The sequence below is a fragment of the Monopterus albus genome, unplaced genomic scaffold (assembly GCF_001952655.1).
Source record: "Monopterus albus unplaced genomic scaffold, M_albus_1.0 scaffold59.1, whole genome shotgun sequence".
In the NCBI taxonomy this organism is placed as follows: Eukaryota; Metazoa; Chordata; class Actinopteri; order Synbranchiformes; family Synbranchidae; genus Monopterus; species Monopterus albus.
Genome location: NW_018127939.1, coordinates 744,681 through 765,216, shown reverse-complemented (window position 1 = coordinate 765,216; position 20,536 = coordinate 744,681). Strand labels below are relative to the sequence as shown.

The 20,536-nt window shown below is 39.6% G+C and overlaps 1 protein-coding gene across 1 annotated transcript in view; it reads right to left on the bottom strand.

Moving 5' to 3' along the window:
* Window positions 1-11,705: 11,705 nt before the first annotated feature.
* Window positions 11,706-20,536, bottom strand: part of cdh13 (cadherin 13, H-cadherin (heart)) — a 403,886-nt gene continuing 395,055 nt past the window's right edge. Inside the window, exon 15 of the mRNA XM_020603006.1 lies at window positions 11,706-12,094. Coding sequence (XP_020458662.1) covers window positions 12,090-12,094 — 5 coding nt within the window. The 3' untranslated portion in view covers window positions 11,706-12,089. The remainder of the gene's footprint in view (window positions 12,095-20,536) is intronic.

The following is a 20,536-nucleotide window of genomic DNA, read 5'->3' as shown; positions in this document are numbered from 1 at the left end:
ACACGGATTTAGAGACCCTATTCACCAACTGCAAACCATTTTATTCACCTAGACAATTTTCCTCATTCATTCTGGTTGGTGTGCATACAAGACCACATGCCCACACCAGCACAATATGGCACAAAATGGCTGAACAGATTACTAGGGTGGACTGGAAACATCCCGACTGTCCACTCATTGTTCTAGGGAGTTCAAGCAGAACAAATCTCACACAGGAACTGGCCAAATACAAACAGCCCATCAGTTATCCCACTAGGGACAAAAACACATTAGACCACTGCTACACGGTAATAAAAGACGCCCATCGCTCTGTTCCTTATGCAGCCCTGCGGCCTCTCTGGTCACTGCATGGTCCATCTCATTCCGATCTACAGACAGGAACTTAAGGCTGAAAAACCTGTGATCAAAAAAGTGAAGTGATGGACCAAGCAGGCAAAGTCAGAGCTACAGGCCTGCTTTGACTGCACAGACTGGAGTGTATTTAGTTGGCTTTTGTGTTTTCTGATCATACATCAGCTTTTGTGAGGATGTGTGTGCACCCACAAAAACCTTCTGCACATACAACAACAATAAGCCCTGCTTCACAGCAAAACTCAAGCAGCTTACAGGAGAGGGGGGACAGGTACCTGTACAACCAGGCCAGAAACACACTGACAAAGGAGAGCAAGGTAGCAATGAGAAGCTACTCTGAAAAGCTGAAAAAACGACCCTGCCACTGTGTGGAGAAGCCTACAGAACATCACCTACAGGAACACATCATCACCTCATCTCACATGAGACAACAGCAGATGCTCCCATCTACAACCATCCCCCCCCACCCCCCCCACCCTGGGTCCCCGCTCCATGAGCAAAGTATCTTGTTATAATAAGAAAAATGTATTTGCCCTGCCTTAGGCAGTTCTTATGGTTACTGTGAAATATATAATACTGCTGGCAACGCTGGAGGGTCATACCATCAGTCCGTGAGCTGTTTATGTGAGTAAAATGTTTGTGCCAACATTAACACGAACTCTTCAAGTAAATTTGTTTAAATAACTGTCCAGTGAATGCTAAATAATGGCAACAAGTGTAAAATAAACCTAATCAGAAACACAAATGTAGTGCAAAATGGAAAAGTGGACATAAGTGTGGCTTTCACATTGTCTGCCAAACATTGTAAATGATGCATGCAGGCACAGTGTAAGCTATGTCTGTCATTAAACTAGCACAATGCTACATGCTGTTGTGTTGCCTTTCAGGCAAGACAGTCCAAAAGTGTGTGCTGTTATCCCAGTTTGAACCAGTAGACCACCTGGGCCCTGTTGGCTTGACGTCCTCGGCTCAGCTGTGTGTTCAAGGAGTTCAGCCCCACAGTAAACAGTGACTGGGACACAGGGAATAATAAAGTGAAAAAGCAAAGTGGGAGTTCTGCCAATTTATGGGTATGGGAAGCTACCTGTTAAGTTCCTGTGATGGAAAAATACTAATAGAGACAGACAACCACTCACATTCACACCAGTGGGCAATAATGTACATGCCTCTGGACTAGAGTTTGAATATCCAAAGAAAGCCCAATGAGACCTGTCGGTGCCCAATGGTTCAGGCTGGGTTTGGACAGAAATTTAAAAATTATATTCAGGTCTGGGTTGGGTTTAAAATCATAGGTCCAACTTTAGGCTAGACAAGTGGAGCAGTCAAATATCTGCTTCGTTTAATGATGGGGAAAACTCTGTAAAACTCAAATGGGCCTGATCTGAACTATGGGAGAAAGCCTGGGTACCCAGAGGAGGCCCCAGAGAGAGACCACATTTGGCTGACAGATTCAAATCTGTGAGACAACAGTATTAACCACTACACCACCATGCTTCCCAAAACAAATTGCAAGGGGATATATTTTTTGGAGGAGAACAGAACAGCATGCTACGTCAAGATCACATTTATTAGTGACAAAGGAAGTCCCAGCTTCAGGATAGTCTGCTCTGTCACTGAGCTGTCAGAAAGGTCTGCTGCATGCTCCCCTCCCGTGCTGACGCTCCTCTGTCAACTGCTCTGTTAGCGCTGGTCTCCTCTTGGCTCCTGCAAAGAAAAATCAGTCCCCCTTCTGGCTGCCTGATTTGGCTGGTTCTTTCTCATACCATCAGCTCATCAGCTCTTCGGTAATCACAAGCTGCACTTTGGTGGATGCTCATTAGGTCATCCTTGTAACTCCTAAATGGAGCAGTTCTCTGGCCTGACAAACCACACACTTGCCATCTGCCTCACTCCAATCAATAAGACTTCAAAGGCTGTTATAAACAGCACTGGAGAGATGAACTATCCCATCGCTATTCTCACTGAGCATTTGTTTCCACCCAGTTATGAAGTCCTGTAAACCTGCAGGTCGCTGTGGAACCTTGTGATCAGCGTCTTTATGCAGTCTGGGACAAGGAAGAACTCCAGTGTGAAGCTGACTAGTTGATACAAAACTGAACATTACTGTATATGTTTATTTTAAATTAGAGATGTGGGAAAACATTCAGAAAGCAATGTGATGAGCTCCTGAACCACAAAGCAGAAAAACTATTCTTTTCTTTTATTTGTTGTTTGGCAATTAATCAATAATAGTAGCCATTAGTAGATTTTCTACCATATTGTAAAAGATTTGTAAAACTTATTTTTCATCTCCTCTCTCTACAAAGTGTATGCAGTCATCATCCACTGAGACAACAATTAAGGTTTTACCTTAACTACTGTATATGCCGATTTCTGGTATACTCTGCCAATTTTCCATGATCCACTTCAAACTTTTGAATCCACTGTGCAATTTATAACTGTGCAGTTATAACTAATCCTCTGCATTTTGATGGTGTTTCATGGTGTTTCACATCTCATGACCTCTTGAGTTAGGGCCATACAAACTACTCCTATTTCTGAAAGTTCACTAGTTAACACGTTGTATGCCATGTAAAAACAAATGAAAAAAATGACTATTTGTGGTTGTATAGGAACTTATATGGTGGAATTATGCAGTCACTTCCTGTAATCAGCTATTAGACAACCATTCCCACTTCACAATTGTATAGGGCTGTGCAGGTGACCAACTAAGCTGGGTTTGACTTTCTCGCCTAAGTTCTCTGCTTTTATTTGCTTTTATTCTTTACACAAGTATTTCTGATACTTTTCAGGTGTACAACCAATTGCAAAAGCATAAATGCCTTTGGGGAGAAACTGACTGAAAGTGTACACTGGTAAGACCTGGACACACCTGGATTTTTGGTCAAAATCAGTCACATTCCAGACAAATCATTACAGTCAGAGGAACCACTCAAGGACATGAAATGAGTTTGCAGAGTCTGTAGAGTTAAACTTTTGTGAATTTTTACTTGTGAATTTGTGCCACTGCACAGTAGCAAACTGTTCTGACCTTTGAGGGAACAGAGGGCTGCAAAGCTCAGTTTGGAGGAAACTACTGGAGCTTTTTAGCTGTGTTGCAATATCCACTTTTATTTATCCTCCTCTGTCAGAATAAGAGGTGTTATACAAAAGTGCACTGGTCTGAAGAAAGTTATGCGACAGGAGTTGTTTGTGCAAATATAATGTATTACAAAACTGAGTACAGCCTTGGTGCATAGTAGTAAAATGTTAGTCACAAATCTTGTTTATTCAATGCGATTTTAGTTGCTTTTAGCCAAAGCCCAAGAAGAATGAAGCCAATTACTAAAACAAACAAATAAAAAACAGAACTGTCATTAATTAAACTGTAATGAAATGTCCATTTTTAATAATCAACTGCAACAAAAGCCAGTACACTCATTTGATACATGGGGCTTTGTTGCTATGTGAAAACCTTAACAACTGCCAATGGTCTGCATTTTGTTTGTGAGATAAAGGCTTATTTTTAATAGGATTTGTTAAACAATACACAAATGGTTACTGTTACTGAAGTCAGCATGCAGTGGTGAAAATACACCAAAATCAAGTTAGTTATTCATAGACTTGGTGAGATGACACTTTCTGCTTGGCAACACATCAAACACTCAGACAGATGTTAATCACATCACTCCTTGTATTTGAGCACTGAAGAAATCATAGGTGATGTCTTTTATTTCCTTTATAAAACACTGTTATTTCTCAAGAACTAGCAGATGATTAGTGAATAATTTCAATATAGTGATGTTATGCTCTGCGTGCAGACAGCCAGACAGACTAAGACATATGGCTTCACTTATTAAAAATAGTCTCATTCTACTGCATTAATGCCACAGTACAATTTGTTCTCTAGCCAAGAGAAACGCCATATGTTTCCATGATGCATGCAAACACTGTATTATGAATATGAATCTAAAAGAAGCCATTACAAACACAGTCACATTCAGTATCTATAATTGGAAAATAACAAACAAAAACAGCAGTGCCAAACACTTTTCCTGGACTGTCAGATGTGTTGTTTCAGTGCAGTGTGTCAGATGTTTAGCATACCCAGCAGTCTTTTGTCTTCTGGATAAGTTTACTGCAGGAGACCTGCTCCACAGTCCGACCGAGAACAACAAGAGGTTATTGAGTAAATCTACTCTCAGAAATTGTTGCCTTCCACTCGGCTCTCCCTCAGTCTCTGCCAGGGGGCCCCGTGTGTGATATGAGCTGTTTTCACGTAACAGGCGGTGAAAATAGCCATCTCATTATTTTTAATGGATGTTTAAGATGGGCTCCATTCTGGTGGTGAGGTGTCATTTAGATGCCTGGGCAGAGAGTGGGATGAAAAGGAAAAATGGATGAGGTGCATGGGGAAGAGACTTCTTCACTGTGGCAGAGGTGCGTTCTAACTAATGTGGCAGCCACAAGAATGTCATAATGTGTGTTTACTTTGATCTGTCGTGTTGAAAGCGAGTTAGACGAGGGGGTAAGGAATGACAGAAGAGCGTAAGAAATAGAAGGAGGTCTGTTCTTTGTTCTCTGAAGCATTTGCATCCAGCTGTAACCTAGGCAGCCACAGCACATGGTAATTGTGGTCATTTTTCAATCTGCATTAGTCAATTGGCTAGTGAGCTCATCTTTAAGCCCCCAACCCACCAACACTGTGATTAGGTACACATTTCTTCTATAACCCCGGAGCTGCCAGCAGCCCATACAAAATGTTTTTTTTTTTCCACCGTGTTTTCCATCTAGATGAGTTTTAATTAAGTCTCCTCGCTGTGCTCCCCTGTGGCTGTTCTAATCAGACAATGGGAGCGTTGCCCTTTTCTTGCTTGTTTTGTAAGGAATCCCACAGCAGCTGTTGGGCCCCCATCTCACTGTAACACCCCCTCTGTCAATCCACCTGCACACTAGGAATAACACAAAACACAGACACTGGGGTGGGCACCTTGATACAGCAAAGACAATCAGTTGGTGGTTGTCATATCACTGATTAAGATTGGTGAGGTTATTACACTGCATGGATATGCACAGATGCTCCCTGATGAAGGCTAGACTGAAACACATTGGACTGCTAACTTATAGAAGTAGAAGGAAAACACTCAAATAAGAAGCTTACTTTATATTTTGGCTTTTAATATACATTTTTTCTTTAACTGGCATTCATCACGTCTTGTGAAATATATTAGGGAAATACTGTAATTAGATGTGGCAGTACAGTTAAAAGCTGTAATGTTCAAAGTGGAACATACTCTTCACAATAAATCCTAAACCTACAGGCTTATAAAATAAGGAAAAATGGACAGTATGATCAGACTCTTACTGCCAACAGGAAACATAAAATACTCAGCTGGAGACTTCAACCAACTGATGGAGCTCAACTAACATTAGTATAAGGTTCAGAAGAGGAACTGTGTAATGTTTAGCTAATTCATGTATTTGGATAAGTTATAAAATATATATATTTACAGTACAGTGTTTACATAGTTAACTACTTACTTACTGTGGGTTATAAGTTAATTTAATGCTTACAAGTAGAAATATTCTCATCTGCTGTTTTAAAATAGTTTTTATACCATGCGCTAAATCTACCTTTGTAGTTTTCCTTGAATTTACCTCAGTGTACATCCTGTTTCTGAGTGGTGAGTACAGGTGAGCTAGGAAGAGTTGTTGTGAACAACAAAACCGCTCCAGAAAGTTCTCAGTCTCTTAATGTGTCTCTTCTAAATAAGAGTGATCCATCAATCACCTATCGAACCCACACATTGTGTAAGGTTAATTGATTAATTAAACTAATGTACATTAGCTTAATTAGTTAGCTAGCTTCAGTGGTGAAATCTGCCAGTAGCCGTTGGCATTTCAGCTGTTTATGCCACTGTTTATGTACATCTGTTTGAAATCAGCTGACTGTATTAGAAATCACTCTTCATTTCATACGATAATTACTGTAGTTAAATTACTGTAGTTAAATCAGGGGGTGAGGTTTAGTGAACAGTCTATTGAATCAAAAGAGAAAAGAGCAGACAAACATATAAAGTTCCATTTAAACCTGCTTTTTACTTTGTTAGTGTTTTGTACATTGTCAAACAGAAGTGAACCTAGAAATAAGATACATTATCATAACCTTTAAGTTATACAGCAAAATAGTTTGGTGTTGTGTATCAAGAAATGCATACAGTGAAAGTGAAACTGAAAGTACTGCTACTGTGTGCCAGGCTTAAAGTGATAAATACTTTGATTCATGGAATGTTGTTGTCAGTGACACACACTTTTGTTAAAAGAAAACTGATATAATATATTCAGCATAACTTACTGCAAACTGAGTCGTGTATGTTCTTCTGCACTTGTACATTCAATACACATCTAAATGTGTACTGAACACATGAAATAGACACCTTTTTAAATCATTAGCAAAATTAGAAATGTGTAACTGTACCTTATTCAAAATTGGGCACAGTGCAAGAAACTAGTCTAATCATAAATAATGCAATTAGTGTTTGATGTCACACTAATTGATAAAAGAGAATTGATTTTTATTAGTTAGCCTTCAACATGGCAAACATCCATGCCATTTATATATGTTACTTCTCAGATGTGTAGTTCTGACTGTGCACTTTATATTTTGTGTATCTGTCAATGCATGACAAAATAATTTGGTACGGTACTGGTCTGATTATATGGCTTTTTAGTTTGGAACTTCAATGTGATAAAATAAAAGTTGGATTGGATTCAGGTTCTAGAAGAAAGGGCTTTGTCTTCTAATAATTGCATTCATTGTTCCTATTCAAAAGGATTAGACAAAAAAAAATCCAATTGAAGATGGCTGGTAGGTTTGACGCCTTATCATCCCTCATTTCTCCATCAAATTTGCTGCTTAATATCCGCATTGTTGTCACTTTAGTCAGGGGTCTGATCTAAATGAATTAGTCCTTGATTTTCTCAGTAGCCTTCTCTCTGTCTTTCTATGTGAAACAATGGTTGGTGTAATAAATTAAAATATGAATACAATTGGTCACATTAAGTACAAGCGTTTTTCTGCTAGATAAGGTAAGAGTTAACATTTATTGTTCACAGTGCAAGTTACGCTGATGTACAGGCATCAGTGTTTGCATGAGCAGGAAAAAAAGATTGTTTTTAGAATGTGAGACTGCAGCTTGTTTCTATTCTGTGTTATAGTCCAAGATGTAATTTCCTTTCATTGTTGTCTATATTACTGTTTATATGTTTGTGTTCTCCTGGTATACATCATTAGCGGCAGAACAAGATGATTAGATGAGATCAGATGATGGGCTGTGACTTAAAATCACATCATTTTAAGAGAAACTCTACAGTTTCAGATCTACAGTTTCAGAATGTACCTGCAAAATAAGCCAAAACACAAAATGCACACACCTCACACGCAAACATGCATGTGCACACACATATATAAAGGTCTATATTAACTAATAATAAGCTACATACTTCACGGTTATTAGGATAAGAATAGTTCGGAGCTTGAGCTCTAGCTTGTTCTTTTGTCACAAACGCTCTACTACACAAACACATGTCCTTTGTGCTGCACTAAGGACCGATCTCCATCTTTGTTCTTTTACTACTGCAGCAACAAGGATATTTGGCTGTGACCTTAAGGAACAGGGATGACAAGAGAACTGGGTCACGGTTCCCAACAGCATGCAAACATGCAAAATCATACAAATTTTCTTTAAAAGGTGTTTCCCAAAAGCATCATATTGTAACTGAAGAGGCTCTTTGAAATGCTTGTACCCACTCACTGATGATTAAGAGAATCTAAAGAAGCTGCAGAACCTGCCAGAAGAGCGGAAATCTGCATGTTCCTCTTAAGTTTTCATATCTTGTGTTCATTTTTAGCAAAATCCCTGCCATAGAGGGTCTCTGTATTTTTAACAAAATCCCTGCCATAGAGGGTCTCTGTTAAGTGATGTTTCATATACAATGGGTTATGATGTTTAAATTGCAAAATAAAAAATAAAGTAACATACTGTTAAACTCACTTCCGCCCAGTAACTTGTCATAGTCATAAAGTGCAGTAGAGCGAAAGCTGCAGATTAAGTGTATACAAAGCTTTGTCTTCACAGTCAACATTTATACTTTATGATTTATGCATCTTTTTATACATAGTGTGCCTTACAGAAAGTTAAATATACCATATTACTTTAAAGTGTATTCAGCCTCTGGCAGCAACCAATGTTAAGAAGATTTTAATGGCCAGGCACATGCACTGGCTCTCATGCACTGCACTGGGAAATGCCAGCCTGTTCTCATTTCCAGGGTTTCAAATACTGATGCTTTGTCGGGCACCTTTTGCATCTCATACAGACATTAAAGGGTACGTTTAGTGTCTGTATGAGGCACATAGGGATTTCAGTAGAGAACAGTTTTACTCACTCACATCGGTATTTGATGCACAGAGCAACAGGTCTGGTCACACTGGTGTCGTTTCGGGTGGTCACACACAAATTTTGTGACTTGGCACACACACTGCACTTTTGTGTGAGGCTGGAAAAGTACATAATGGACAAGCTGGGGGCAAGAGCATATGAGCAGTTCTGTCTCTGCAGACATCTGTATGACTCTATATGGACCTTTATTGCTTGGCATGCTGGCTCGGTAGAAAGCTAGCTAGCTAGCTAGCTACAGCACACTTAGCTTACCACACAAACAATCCTTCAGCCTCATTCAGATGTTCTGTAGATCCTATATCTGCTGGCTAGCTAGCCAGCTAGTTAGCTACAGGATGTATTTCCTCTAGATTACTTTTTCTACTGCTTTTCCATTGTTGTAGATTGTGTTTTTCTCTGCAGCGCCACCAATCATTTAGAATAAGACCATAGTGAATCAAGTGTGCCTCAAGTGTGAGTATGCATGGTTTTGTCTCTGTGTTGATGTCACAGCTCATGCCTGACAACCACTGTACTTTCCCACACAGGAGGAGAGGTGCTCAAACCTGGTGTGCGACATTGTGCTTTTTAATCAGAATGCTTTGATGCAAGCCATGATCTTTTCCTAAATCTAACCACATAGTTTTAGTGTGTAGATCCGAGGTATTTATTGATGTTTTGTAAAGTACCTTCGGCCTGTCATATAGTGACATGAATGGGCTAACACTGTTCATACCAAAGCATGTGTGTGAGACACCAAATGGCATCAGTATTTGATGCCCTTTGTTAAGTACATGTTTATGCTTCTTAAATGCCTTTTGGTAACATTTTTAGTTATGTACTTTCTTGATCTACTAGTATTAATTTTAATCAGGAACTGGGTCTTGGTTCACTGAGAAAAGTTCAATAATGCAAACCAACAACAACAAAGACCCTTGTGATTTACTTACTGAATAAACTGCATGCAAGCCAAAAATGATATGCATACTCATACACATAATGCTGACATAAGTCGCATTCTATAGTTTAGACCTCAAGCCTTTTAAAATTGTCCATTTTAATTTTACATTTCACTCACCAACTATATTATTGCTGATACTGAGAGGCCTAATCATCAAAGCCAGTGCCACAGGTCATCATCTGGTCTCTTTTGGCTATAGATTTCGGTTTTGTGAGGATAATGTTTGAACCTGCTCCGATAAAACATAGTAGCAGCAAATTTTTCTTTCAGTGAATTTTGTTTTGCTAATGGTGTTATTGTTTTCAACATTGTGCTTTAGTACCTTCCTGATCTGATGCCCCTATTGGTAGGATATTAAACAGTGGCAAGAAAAGCTAAGTAAACCATGTAAATGGGATTATGTATAGATGTATCTATTAAAAGAGCTACATGCATTGATAATGCAGGCTGGAAAAGGTATGTGAAGCACTAGGCTAATGACATCAACAAAAGCAAATTGGCATAAACCTGGAGTCTAATCAATGAAAAAAAGACTGGCGGTGTTAGAGCTACCTTGATTTATAAGTAGCACTCATTTGAGTTTGCTATTCACATCAAGCAGCAACTGATGAGAACTGTGCATTACAAAAAGGAAATCTCTGAAGACTTGGGATCAAGAAGAGTTGATTTGCATAAAGCTGGAAAGAGTTATAGAGTAACTCAAGTATATTAGGTCCACAGTTAGACGAACTGCCTATAAATAGAGATGATTTAATAAACTGGTGATTCAGAAGTGGGTGCTAAGCAAAGATGGCTCCAAAGGCACACTGCAGAATGTTCAGTGACATTAAAAAAAGAAGTCCAGAGTTACAATTTTTTTAGTCTTAAAGGAATCAGTGGTTGGTTACCATCTGTTTATAAGTCTGCCTTACAAATATCACAAGACAAGATGCAGGAGACAAATCCACCTGCAATCACATTTAGACTACAAGAGAAAAGACAATAACTGAGATTTGAATGAGAATTGTTAAATTTGTGTCCACCATATTTTAAAAACAGAAGAGACAGCACAATAATTGGTTAAAAGAGGTCACCTGCAAAAATAGATTGGTTAAAGTGGATAGGGGAAACACTGTCAGCTGAGGGTAGAAGCTAAAAAAAAGATAGTAAACATAAGAAGTTGTCTTTCTGATTAAACTTTCACTAAGCTTTGTGTCTTACCATATGCAGTTTGGGTCTTGTACCTCCCTGTCAGGTTTGCCCAGTGGCACCTTCCTCATTTCCTTTCCTCACACTAGTCAGCTCCCTTGCACTGATTGCACTATTAGACACACCTGCCCTGCTTCACTGATTCTCACCAGCTGCACCTCGTTAGTCTCCCTCCTTATTTATACACTGCTCACCGGTCACTCCCCTGCCAGTTCTTTCTTTGTCTTCAGGCCCCGTACGTGTTTCCATTCTGTTTTATTACGCCAAGTTCGTCCATATTGTTTTTTTTCTGTGTGTTACTCTAGTTTCTATCCTGCCCCACCATCTTGGCTTTACTCCTCTACGGACCTAGAGGAGGAAAGGTGGCTGGTAGGTGGCTCTACCAGCCACCACCTCACAGGTCAATGCACAGTCTCCTCTAACCTGTTGTTTCCATGCTCCTATGTCCTCAGCCATCATCACCTCCACCTCGACCAGCCCAGGAGTGATTCCAACGTCCGCAGCGTGGCCCATCATCACCCCTCCACTCAGTGACTGTGTTTCTGCTCCCACTGATCGACACCCGGTCATCTCCTGCAACAACCCTCCTGTCTCTCTCTCTCACTATATATATATCACTGTACAGCACTTGTTAATAAACCTCACTGTTTGCACCGAAGCCAGCTACCTGGGCCCGTTCTTTTCTCGCTCGCTCATTTTGTGTGCGAGCAACCCTAACACTCCCAGCCTAAACAATTAGTGGATTACAGGGTTGTGCTTGTCAACAGTGAATGGAGCCATACTGCTCGCAAATGATGTTGGGAATTTTTAACTCTCTAATCACCTTAGAAAGATGAGGAGCGTCAGTACAGCAGCAATGAAAATAAGGCTGTGTTAGAGTTTTTGCATATATTTGTGTGTGTAGATCAAAAGGCACCAATATACTGTTCACAGATGGCTGCTTCCGTTCTGTACCGGAAACAAATTCCTTGTGTGTAACATACCTGGCCAATAAAGGTGATTATCCTTTTGTATTATGAGTCTGTATCTTCAGAGTGAAGGCTCCTTTAGGAGGTTAGGGTTCGGCAGCAGCCCAAATCGATAGGCCAAGAAGGGACTGAGAGGCTCCATGCTCATACCTGCTCCATGGTAATAGTGCCTGCTGAATCCCTGCTGGGTCATGCCATCCATCACCCTGCAGTTCCCACCAGCATAGATGGAGGAGGAGGAGGAAAAGAGAGAGACAGTATGGTTCAGATAGATGGATAGGTGAAGACTGCTCTAGCATCTATACTGTATATCCCAGAGCTGATTTTATTAAAAGTGGTAATAGGGCAGCAGAAAGTCCCTGTATACTGTACACTATCTCTGGCTCTTCAGACAGAGCGATAAATGCCAGGACTGTAGGTCTAGTGGGGCACAAAGATGTTAATCCATATATTACATATTATTTGCCACTGGCTCAGTGTCACTGTGCTGATACATCACAGTGACTATTGATTGGCCGTCCTGACAAGGGCTGCTAAATGTGATATTTCATCCTCATGAGAGAATCGTGCTGTATTAATTTTCTAACCAGAGGCCAGCTGCCTGGCCCGGGTTGTTTTGCCTCAAGTGTAATTTAGTTTCATGAAAGGTTTAGTTTTTTGCTGGCCAGTGAATTATGCTTCATCTCTAGAGGAGAGTAAATTCTTTCATAGACACACATGGTGAAAGCGCTACCCTCTCATATACAGTAGCTCGGAGCAATTCAGCCATTTCCAGCTGTGCTACAACCTCCTGAATGTTACTGCAACTAGAGAAGATGAGACACATTTAGTACTTTTGTAATTGCTTTCTTGCTGTGGCGTGGTCTTCATTGTTTCCTTTTTTATTTGAGCGTATGTAGCGGTTTAGTAGCAGTTTTCTATTAGTGAAGAAGACAAAGAATATAAGCAAGACTTTCCTTGCAATTTTGTAATTGTAAAAGGTCCAGATAGTTTCATTTAGGATGGGTTTTTGGTGGCATGTGGCTTTTTGGTACTATATTTTGTTTTAACAGATCACATGTATATTTTCAATTATATATAGTTTTTCCAGTGTGAGTTGGCTTCCCCAACACTGGCTGTAATAAAAAGTAATAAAAAGTGGTGTCCATTGATTAAATGCAGTCTTCTGCACAGTGTCAAAATGAATACCCAGATATTCACAAAGTCTGGGATGAATGAGAGGCTCTTTCATGACACAAAATATATTGGGGGTTTAAATTTAACCAAGCTGTTTTATTTTGGGCTTTAGTGAAGGCGAGTCATTTTTGACCCTTAGGGCAAGGGTTGCTTGCATAAGGTTTACAGGAGGGTGCTAATGAGGCACAGTAACTGTCAGGAGAACCAATGGAGTCCAAAGACCACAACTTCAGCTTTCAGTTCATTTAAATAAAAGATTTTTATGAAATCCAAGCTTAATGTCCTCCAGACAATCCAGTAGGGGTTTAGTTCTTACTTAAATCTTTTTACAGTGGCAGATACATTTTGTGTCATCACAGTGAAAGAAGATGCCATGTTTGCTAAAAATAAAAATAAAACCCCTAGAGGGAGCATATATAAAGAAAAAAAGATTAGGGGCACTCTACATATGAGTAGAACTTACAGAAAAGGTCCTGTCACACAAGTCCACGTTACACCAATTTGGAACAGTACCTTAATTTAAATGCAGCAGCATTTTTCTAGGGGGTAAATAAGAATGCTACGATCCACAGCATCAAACGCATTAGGCACTAAGATCTGAAAGCAGCAGAACAATAGACGGCTACAGGAACACTTGAATAAAACAGAGTAGTAGTAGTTGCACTTTTCTCACTCTGACAGGTCAATATTTGGCCTATGAAAAGGGCTGTTAAGTGATCTCCATTACAACCTTCCACATGTTTTCACAACTTCAGAAGCAGAGAAGCATTTTGTATTGTTTTGACCCTTCACAATGATTTGATTGTGTTTTACATGTGCCTCTTTGCAGGTGAGCAACAACTCTGATTTTTAATAATGAAGCAGAGAAAGAACAGGACAAAGCATAATACTAATCATGTCATGACAGCACCTGCTCCATCTCCCCCCACCCTCACCTGCTTGTGACTCTCATACTCATCTTCTGTTTATGACTCTCCTTCTTATTCCTCCCACTGTTTGCATGTACTTGCTTATTACTGTCATGCCTTTTCTGCCCTCTAGATAACTCCATAGTGTTTTCTCACTTCTGAGAATTACCTGACACAGTGATCTGCCTGCACAGCTGCTATCCATTAATTTCTTAGAAATATGGAACACATAGTTTACAGTACCAGCTGAATGGTAGTAGCAAATACCAAGGTGTTGTTCTCAGGATTGTCTCTGTTTAACTAGGCTACTTACACTGAAGGGTTTTATTGCACAATTTATTCTATTGTTCACACTTAACTTCAGAATAAATACTTTTAAAATACATGCAAACCTTGACAGGATACATATAAGATGAGGTTTGGTGTCAAGTTCTTGTAGCGGGTTTATTTGCAGTAGATGTAACACTTTACTTATTCAGAGCATCTATTTTTAATAGTTCAGTAGTAGCCTATGGGTCAGTCCCTTTGTTTCACTAGAGTTAAGAGCATGCCGTGGGCGTCAGTATATTTATATCTCTAGTGCTTTAACTGATGCCTCTCTTATTGGGATTCTTTTGACAAAAACACTGATCCAACATGCAAATTTAATTATTTGTCTGTCTTGCCTCTTTTCCTCTTTCATCTTATGTCTTTTATCTTTTTTGTGCACAAATGCGAGAGAGAAAAGGGCATGTGAGGTGAGAACTGACCCCTCGATGTTTGTTTTTGATGACAGTGCCCCCTCCCTACACCAGTTGCCCTTTTATTCAACTATCTTCTATATAACATTGTGTTAAAAGGTGTCAGTGCACGAAAGATAAATGTAGCGTGGGCTATCTATGGAGGCCAGATGGAAGCGTGAGGGAGAGAGACTATAAAGCCAAGCATTCATTCTCATTAGTGCTCAGTTGAACTACTTAGCCAGAAGACCCTGTATCTCCCAACTGCACTGCTCTTCATTGAGCTGCCCTTCAGCCATCTTTAAGGGCACTGAAGACTTTTTCTCTTGTTCTTCCTTCTCTGCTCAGACATAGCCATAATTGGGTACTATTACAGTGTTTGGGTATATTAGCAGTTGTTTCCCAGACAAGTGCTGCAAAGCCACATCTTCTTCATCTTAGTCTGTGGAGCTGATTCATTGTTGGTTTTGCATTATTACCTATGAGATCTCTTAGCTGACAGTCAGATCTAAGAATTTTTTGTTGAAATTTTCACTTAAAATTAGCAGTTTTATTTTTACACTACTAATGAACGATGTAACATGTAGCCATAGTGTTATGACAACTGGCAGGTGAAGTGAATAACACTGATTATCTGGTTACACTGGCACCTGTCAGTGTGTGGGGTATATTAGCCAGCAAGTGAACATTCAGTTCTCACAGGTGATGTGTTGGAAGCAGGAAAAATGGGCAAGTGTAAGGATCTGAGTGACTTTGATAAGGTCCAAACTGTGATGTCTGGATGAGTGGGTCAGAGCATCTCCCAGTCTGCAGTGGTTAGTACCTACCAACAGTGTCTAAGGAAGGGCAAACAGTGAACCATCGATGGGTTATGGACGCTCAAGGCTCACTGATGATGAGGTTGCCCTACTGTAGATTAAACTTTTAAATTCCATTTGCACTTTTCAAAAGATTAAAATTACTTTGAAACTATGTTAAAAGGGATGAAAATAAGAGGTACTGTGCCTCGGCCTCAACATTCACAGGCAATAGTGGTGATCTCACACCTCAAGTGTGGAGGCTCTTGAATTTGTCTAAAAAATATCTCTAACATGTCTTCATGACTCCTTTAACATGTTTTGTTTTACTAAATGGAGACAAATTTGAACTCTTATAACTATGGCGGCAAACAGATTTACAAAATATGCACTTGTGAGCCTCAGAGTGACACAAGTGTCAACCAACTGCCGCACTGCTGTGTACACAATCTTAATGTGGTCATAATGTTATGGCTGATAGTTGTATGTTGCAGCTGGACTCACTTCAACTGGCTGACTATATGCCCATAAAGGTCTAATGCATCTGCATTGTGTTCTGTGAGCTGCACTGCTGAAGCAAGGCTGCAGACCACAAGCTGTCACACTGGCTGCTTCTCTAATGTGGGATCACAGGATGATGCTGAACATCCTGGCCTGTACAAATAGCACTAAAGACAGAAAATTTAAACTCCTCATGCCGTTATCTGCCACATACAAAGTGTATGTCCCTCCTGTCAGTTCAGACAGTGCAGAAGGACAGCAGTGTAGTGATGATACCTCTTAAAGCGGCAGCAGATTTTTGGCACCTTTGCCAAAACTTTTTGCATGAAAAAATAGGGGAACATAAAAAGCAATATTAATCAGGATTTGGTGAACTTTCAAATGAACTATGGTATAACACTTATGGAATTATTTTTTTTATCACTCACCAAAGTTTTCAGGTGGTCTCAGTCCAGTTGTGTTGTTTTTCTTTCTCACCAGGTTAAACTAAGTAACCTGAATAGCAAAATTTGCAAAATTTTATTTTAAACAAATCAAAGAGGTTATCATATTTATCATTATATTTTTTGCTTCACAATTATGTGTGTATCAGTTTAGGGGTGGCTTTGTCCTGTTTCAACATGAGTTCCAGGGCTCCTGGTGCATCAGCGATAGCTGTAAAAAGCGTTTTTCTCAGTTACACATGAAGAACTTTACTGATGTCCAGCCTCCACATTAGTTACCCACAATACAGAGTAGCCCAGTGGTTCCTAGATCACTTCCAAATATCCTTCATATATCTATCCATTGAGGCCTCAGGTGGGCCCAGGTAGAGTAGATCATTCTGTTAAACATTGCTTCTTTCTCATGTCCTAATGAAGGAAGCCAATACCATTCTGAGTTTTAAATAGACTGTTTTGGTTTAGCAACAGGTTTGTGTGGTTATCAGCGGAGTTTGTAATGCTGGTAATGGGCTAAAGAGCTCAAATGCCAGAGATAATCCAGCAGTAATTAAATGTAGCACTTCCAGCCATGAGGAAAAAAACAGGAGAAGAGAGTATAAGAGAGTGAGAATGAATCACTCTTGATTTTTTTTAATTTCTGTGTTGTTAGGCAGCAATCTGTCTTCCACTAGCAAGATCAATACACATCTGTGATAGTTAATCATTAGACGCAAAAACATTTGCATAGGAAGCACACACACACACACACACATGCACAGATACCCATACAATTGAAACAAGCCATAAAATTACACATGCAATTATGCATGTGTAACATTGTTCGAACTGACTCCAGGGCTTATCTGTCAGCTGAGCTGGATTGGAATGAATGAGAAAGTGTTTAATTCACTTGCAGTGTCTTTGCATTAACCTGCCAGAAACCTGCAAGTGTAAACACCTTTAACAGGTTTTAACATTCAGGAAAAAAGTGCTGTAATTTCAGAACCTGTCCATAACCACTAGAGACAGCACCTCTCTGACGAATGCACGTTTGATCCCCAGTCACAGCCAGTGTGTCAAGATTAGCTGTTCCTGTTAACAGCAGGGGGGAAATATCTGTCTGTCATACTGCCTGTTAAACAATGTTAGTAATGTTTGTGTGTTGGTAAATGCTAATCAAGGCAGGTTGCCAACCAAAAGGCCTGCTGATGTAGATTTATTATTCCTCTGTGCTAAACTTGTGACACTGTCTGCAAAGTCAAATACATTCTAATTGGAGTAGTCTTTGTTTTGCCCATCAATCTGTGCCTGTGTTGAACATTTTGTCTGTGTCCACTGTATGGACTGAAAAATTACTTGAAAAAAATAAAATAAAATGACAAATAACAGTTAATCGCTCCAACTAAACAGATTATGTTGCTGTTGTTACTATTATGGATGGACTAAAAATGTCCACAGACTTCAGTTAGCTGCCCATAATAAAGAGCAGACACAAACACCTGCTGCTGATGGATTTAAAACCTTCTATTACAAACTCACAGTCCTAAAGTATCAATGGCTGCTGACTGGAAATCCTGCAACATTTTGTGAGCTGTCAGGACCATCCAATGTACAGATACTGTATGTACAGTAGTTCCGCAACCATTAGGTATTCCAGCAGTGGTGTTGAGACCTCAAAATTCTGAACATTAAATACATTAAATTCTGTAATATTAAACATGCAGGTGATCTGGACCTTTAGGTGACAGGAGTGTGGACCAGCTTGTAGCATTAGTGATGAATAGCTGACCACTGCCTTTGGGGTACAATGTCTACGGCTGTACTAATATGCACAGAAAAACATCCCGACCTAAGTCAAAACTGCCTCGAGTCTGGGATAGATGCATCATCTTACTATTTTATTTGCACTCAGTGAGATAATGTAAAATGTTTCCATGATCTGCGCCTTTGTCCGATAGAGTGTGTGCTGCCTCAGTCTGCATCCCTCTGTAGCTCCATTTCCTCTTGCCAGCGAACTGCACTACATCAATGTGCTTCAACACCTGCTATATCTTCTGATTTTATCTCTGTGAGCAAATTTTTGAGATCCAAGCAGCAGGACGACTATCACCACTGTATTGCTCAGATACAAATTCAGTGTTTCTATCATATGCACAAACAAAAGTTTGAATACATAAGAAAAAAGATGAATAAATGCACTCATTAAGTGGGCATATTTAAGCTGCAGTGTAGCACCAAAATGCAAATATCTAGATTGCACTGTAGCTCAAGAATATCATTCTTGTCAGATTTTCAACCTACTTTTCAGTGATATGTCAAAATAATCTTTCATCTCAAGTGGTTAAAAATTTTGAAATAGGTCAAACATCAGCACTTTTACAGAAAATTGTTCTTTTGAAAAAGCTAGAAAAAGCAAATATTTCCTAGATGATGTATTGTATGTACTGTATTACAGAGAATTAGGTTATGTAGGTAGCAAAATGTAATTTCCAGTCAACAAATAAAATCTTCTCCGAAGCTGAATGTGTTCTGCTGCAGGGTCAGTGATGTGAGGAGGAGCAAGAATGAGCCACCTGTCATCTGTACAGAAAACTAATACACCACAGCACTTGGTGATGACAAAAGAACATGCTACTACAACAGTTCACATTTTAGGCAGGCCCTGTTCAATGTAGATATACATGGATGGATTATGAGATAAGGACAGACAACTGGAATGGCCCCGAGACAAGTCTGGAATGGCCCCGAGCCCAGTAATTCAGTAATTAAATTATGTTGATATAATTAATTATGGCTACAGTGTATTTGTGATATGAGACAGTGATATGAGACAGTGAAAAATGGGATAGGCTACATTCTGTCATTATCTTGATACTATTTTTCTGCAATGAAAATTTGTCAGAACTCGAAGTTATCGTATCCCATTGTTCAATGGGAAAGAAAATTGGATGTGTGAGGCTCTTGGAAGCTCTATTGTGTTGATAAAAATGTCAACAATAAGCATGCCATTGCGTATACTTCCGCTGTTATCATTAGCATTACTAATAACAGCTCTCAGACTCTTATGTGAGCAGAAGTGCATTATGGCTCAATAAAGTAAAGAGCTGTTGAAAACACAGAGTGTGAAGGATGTTTAATTACTTATTTGTAGACATTTAAAAATGAGAATGCATCTCATAAAGCTCTGTCAATATGACCTCAGTGATGTTGGTGCCTCACTGGTTTTTATTCCACAGTCTGTTCCATAGAAGAAATGCTTAATCTCTTCTCTGAGCTGTTTGCAATTGCTTTTACCACACTGCTAAAGAATCAAGGAATTACTGTATCTGTTTTTGTGCCTTTTTTCTACTTATCTCCCTTCTTCCTACAGAGCTGACAGCAAAGTGCATGCAAAGAAGGCCTCTCAGACAGAACCAAACAAAACATGACAATAACTCTGCATAAAAGGATAAGTAGCTTAGGTAACCACTTTGCTGACACACAACCTCTAAAGTGGTCCCCCAGATCCTCAGCTTCAACTTCAATGCTCCTTGTGTCAAATTACATTCCACCATTAACAGGCAGAGGTTTGATATTAGCACCTAGGTGATGCAGGAATGGGTTTGAAAAATTGTTGCAGTATATTATAGTAAATATATTTTCCAAATGGTAGCGCAATGTTTTATTAAACTCACACCTTAGAGCATCAGACTATATCACGACTAATCAATATGAGGGTCTGTGTTAGTGTGGGTGTGTTGCTATGGTGCAATGGTATTAACAAGTAGGTCATGTTTATTAAAAAAGATGATAAGCAGTGGTTTATAAACAATTTAATAATCAATATACTGTATATCATAATGCTACAAGCTACAGTACACACTAAAAGGAATTTTACCCAGAATGAGTGGTTGTGTGCTGTGTGCTGCCTGCCCAGCACCAACAAATAACATCAGCAACTGGCAGGTGAAACAGTTAAAACCTACCCATATTCCCCTGACCAGCAACAAAACAGAGCTCAGAGATAGTGACCTTACGTTCATAGGGTGGACAGAAACACGTCCTGCTCTGTGACTACTGGCTGTATACCAATGCTTCTTCCACCAGAGTCTGCTCACTGTCTCCTACTGGTTTTCACTGCCACTC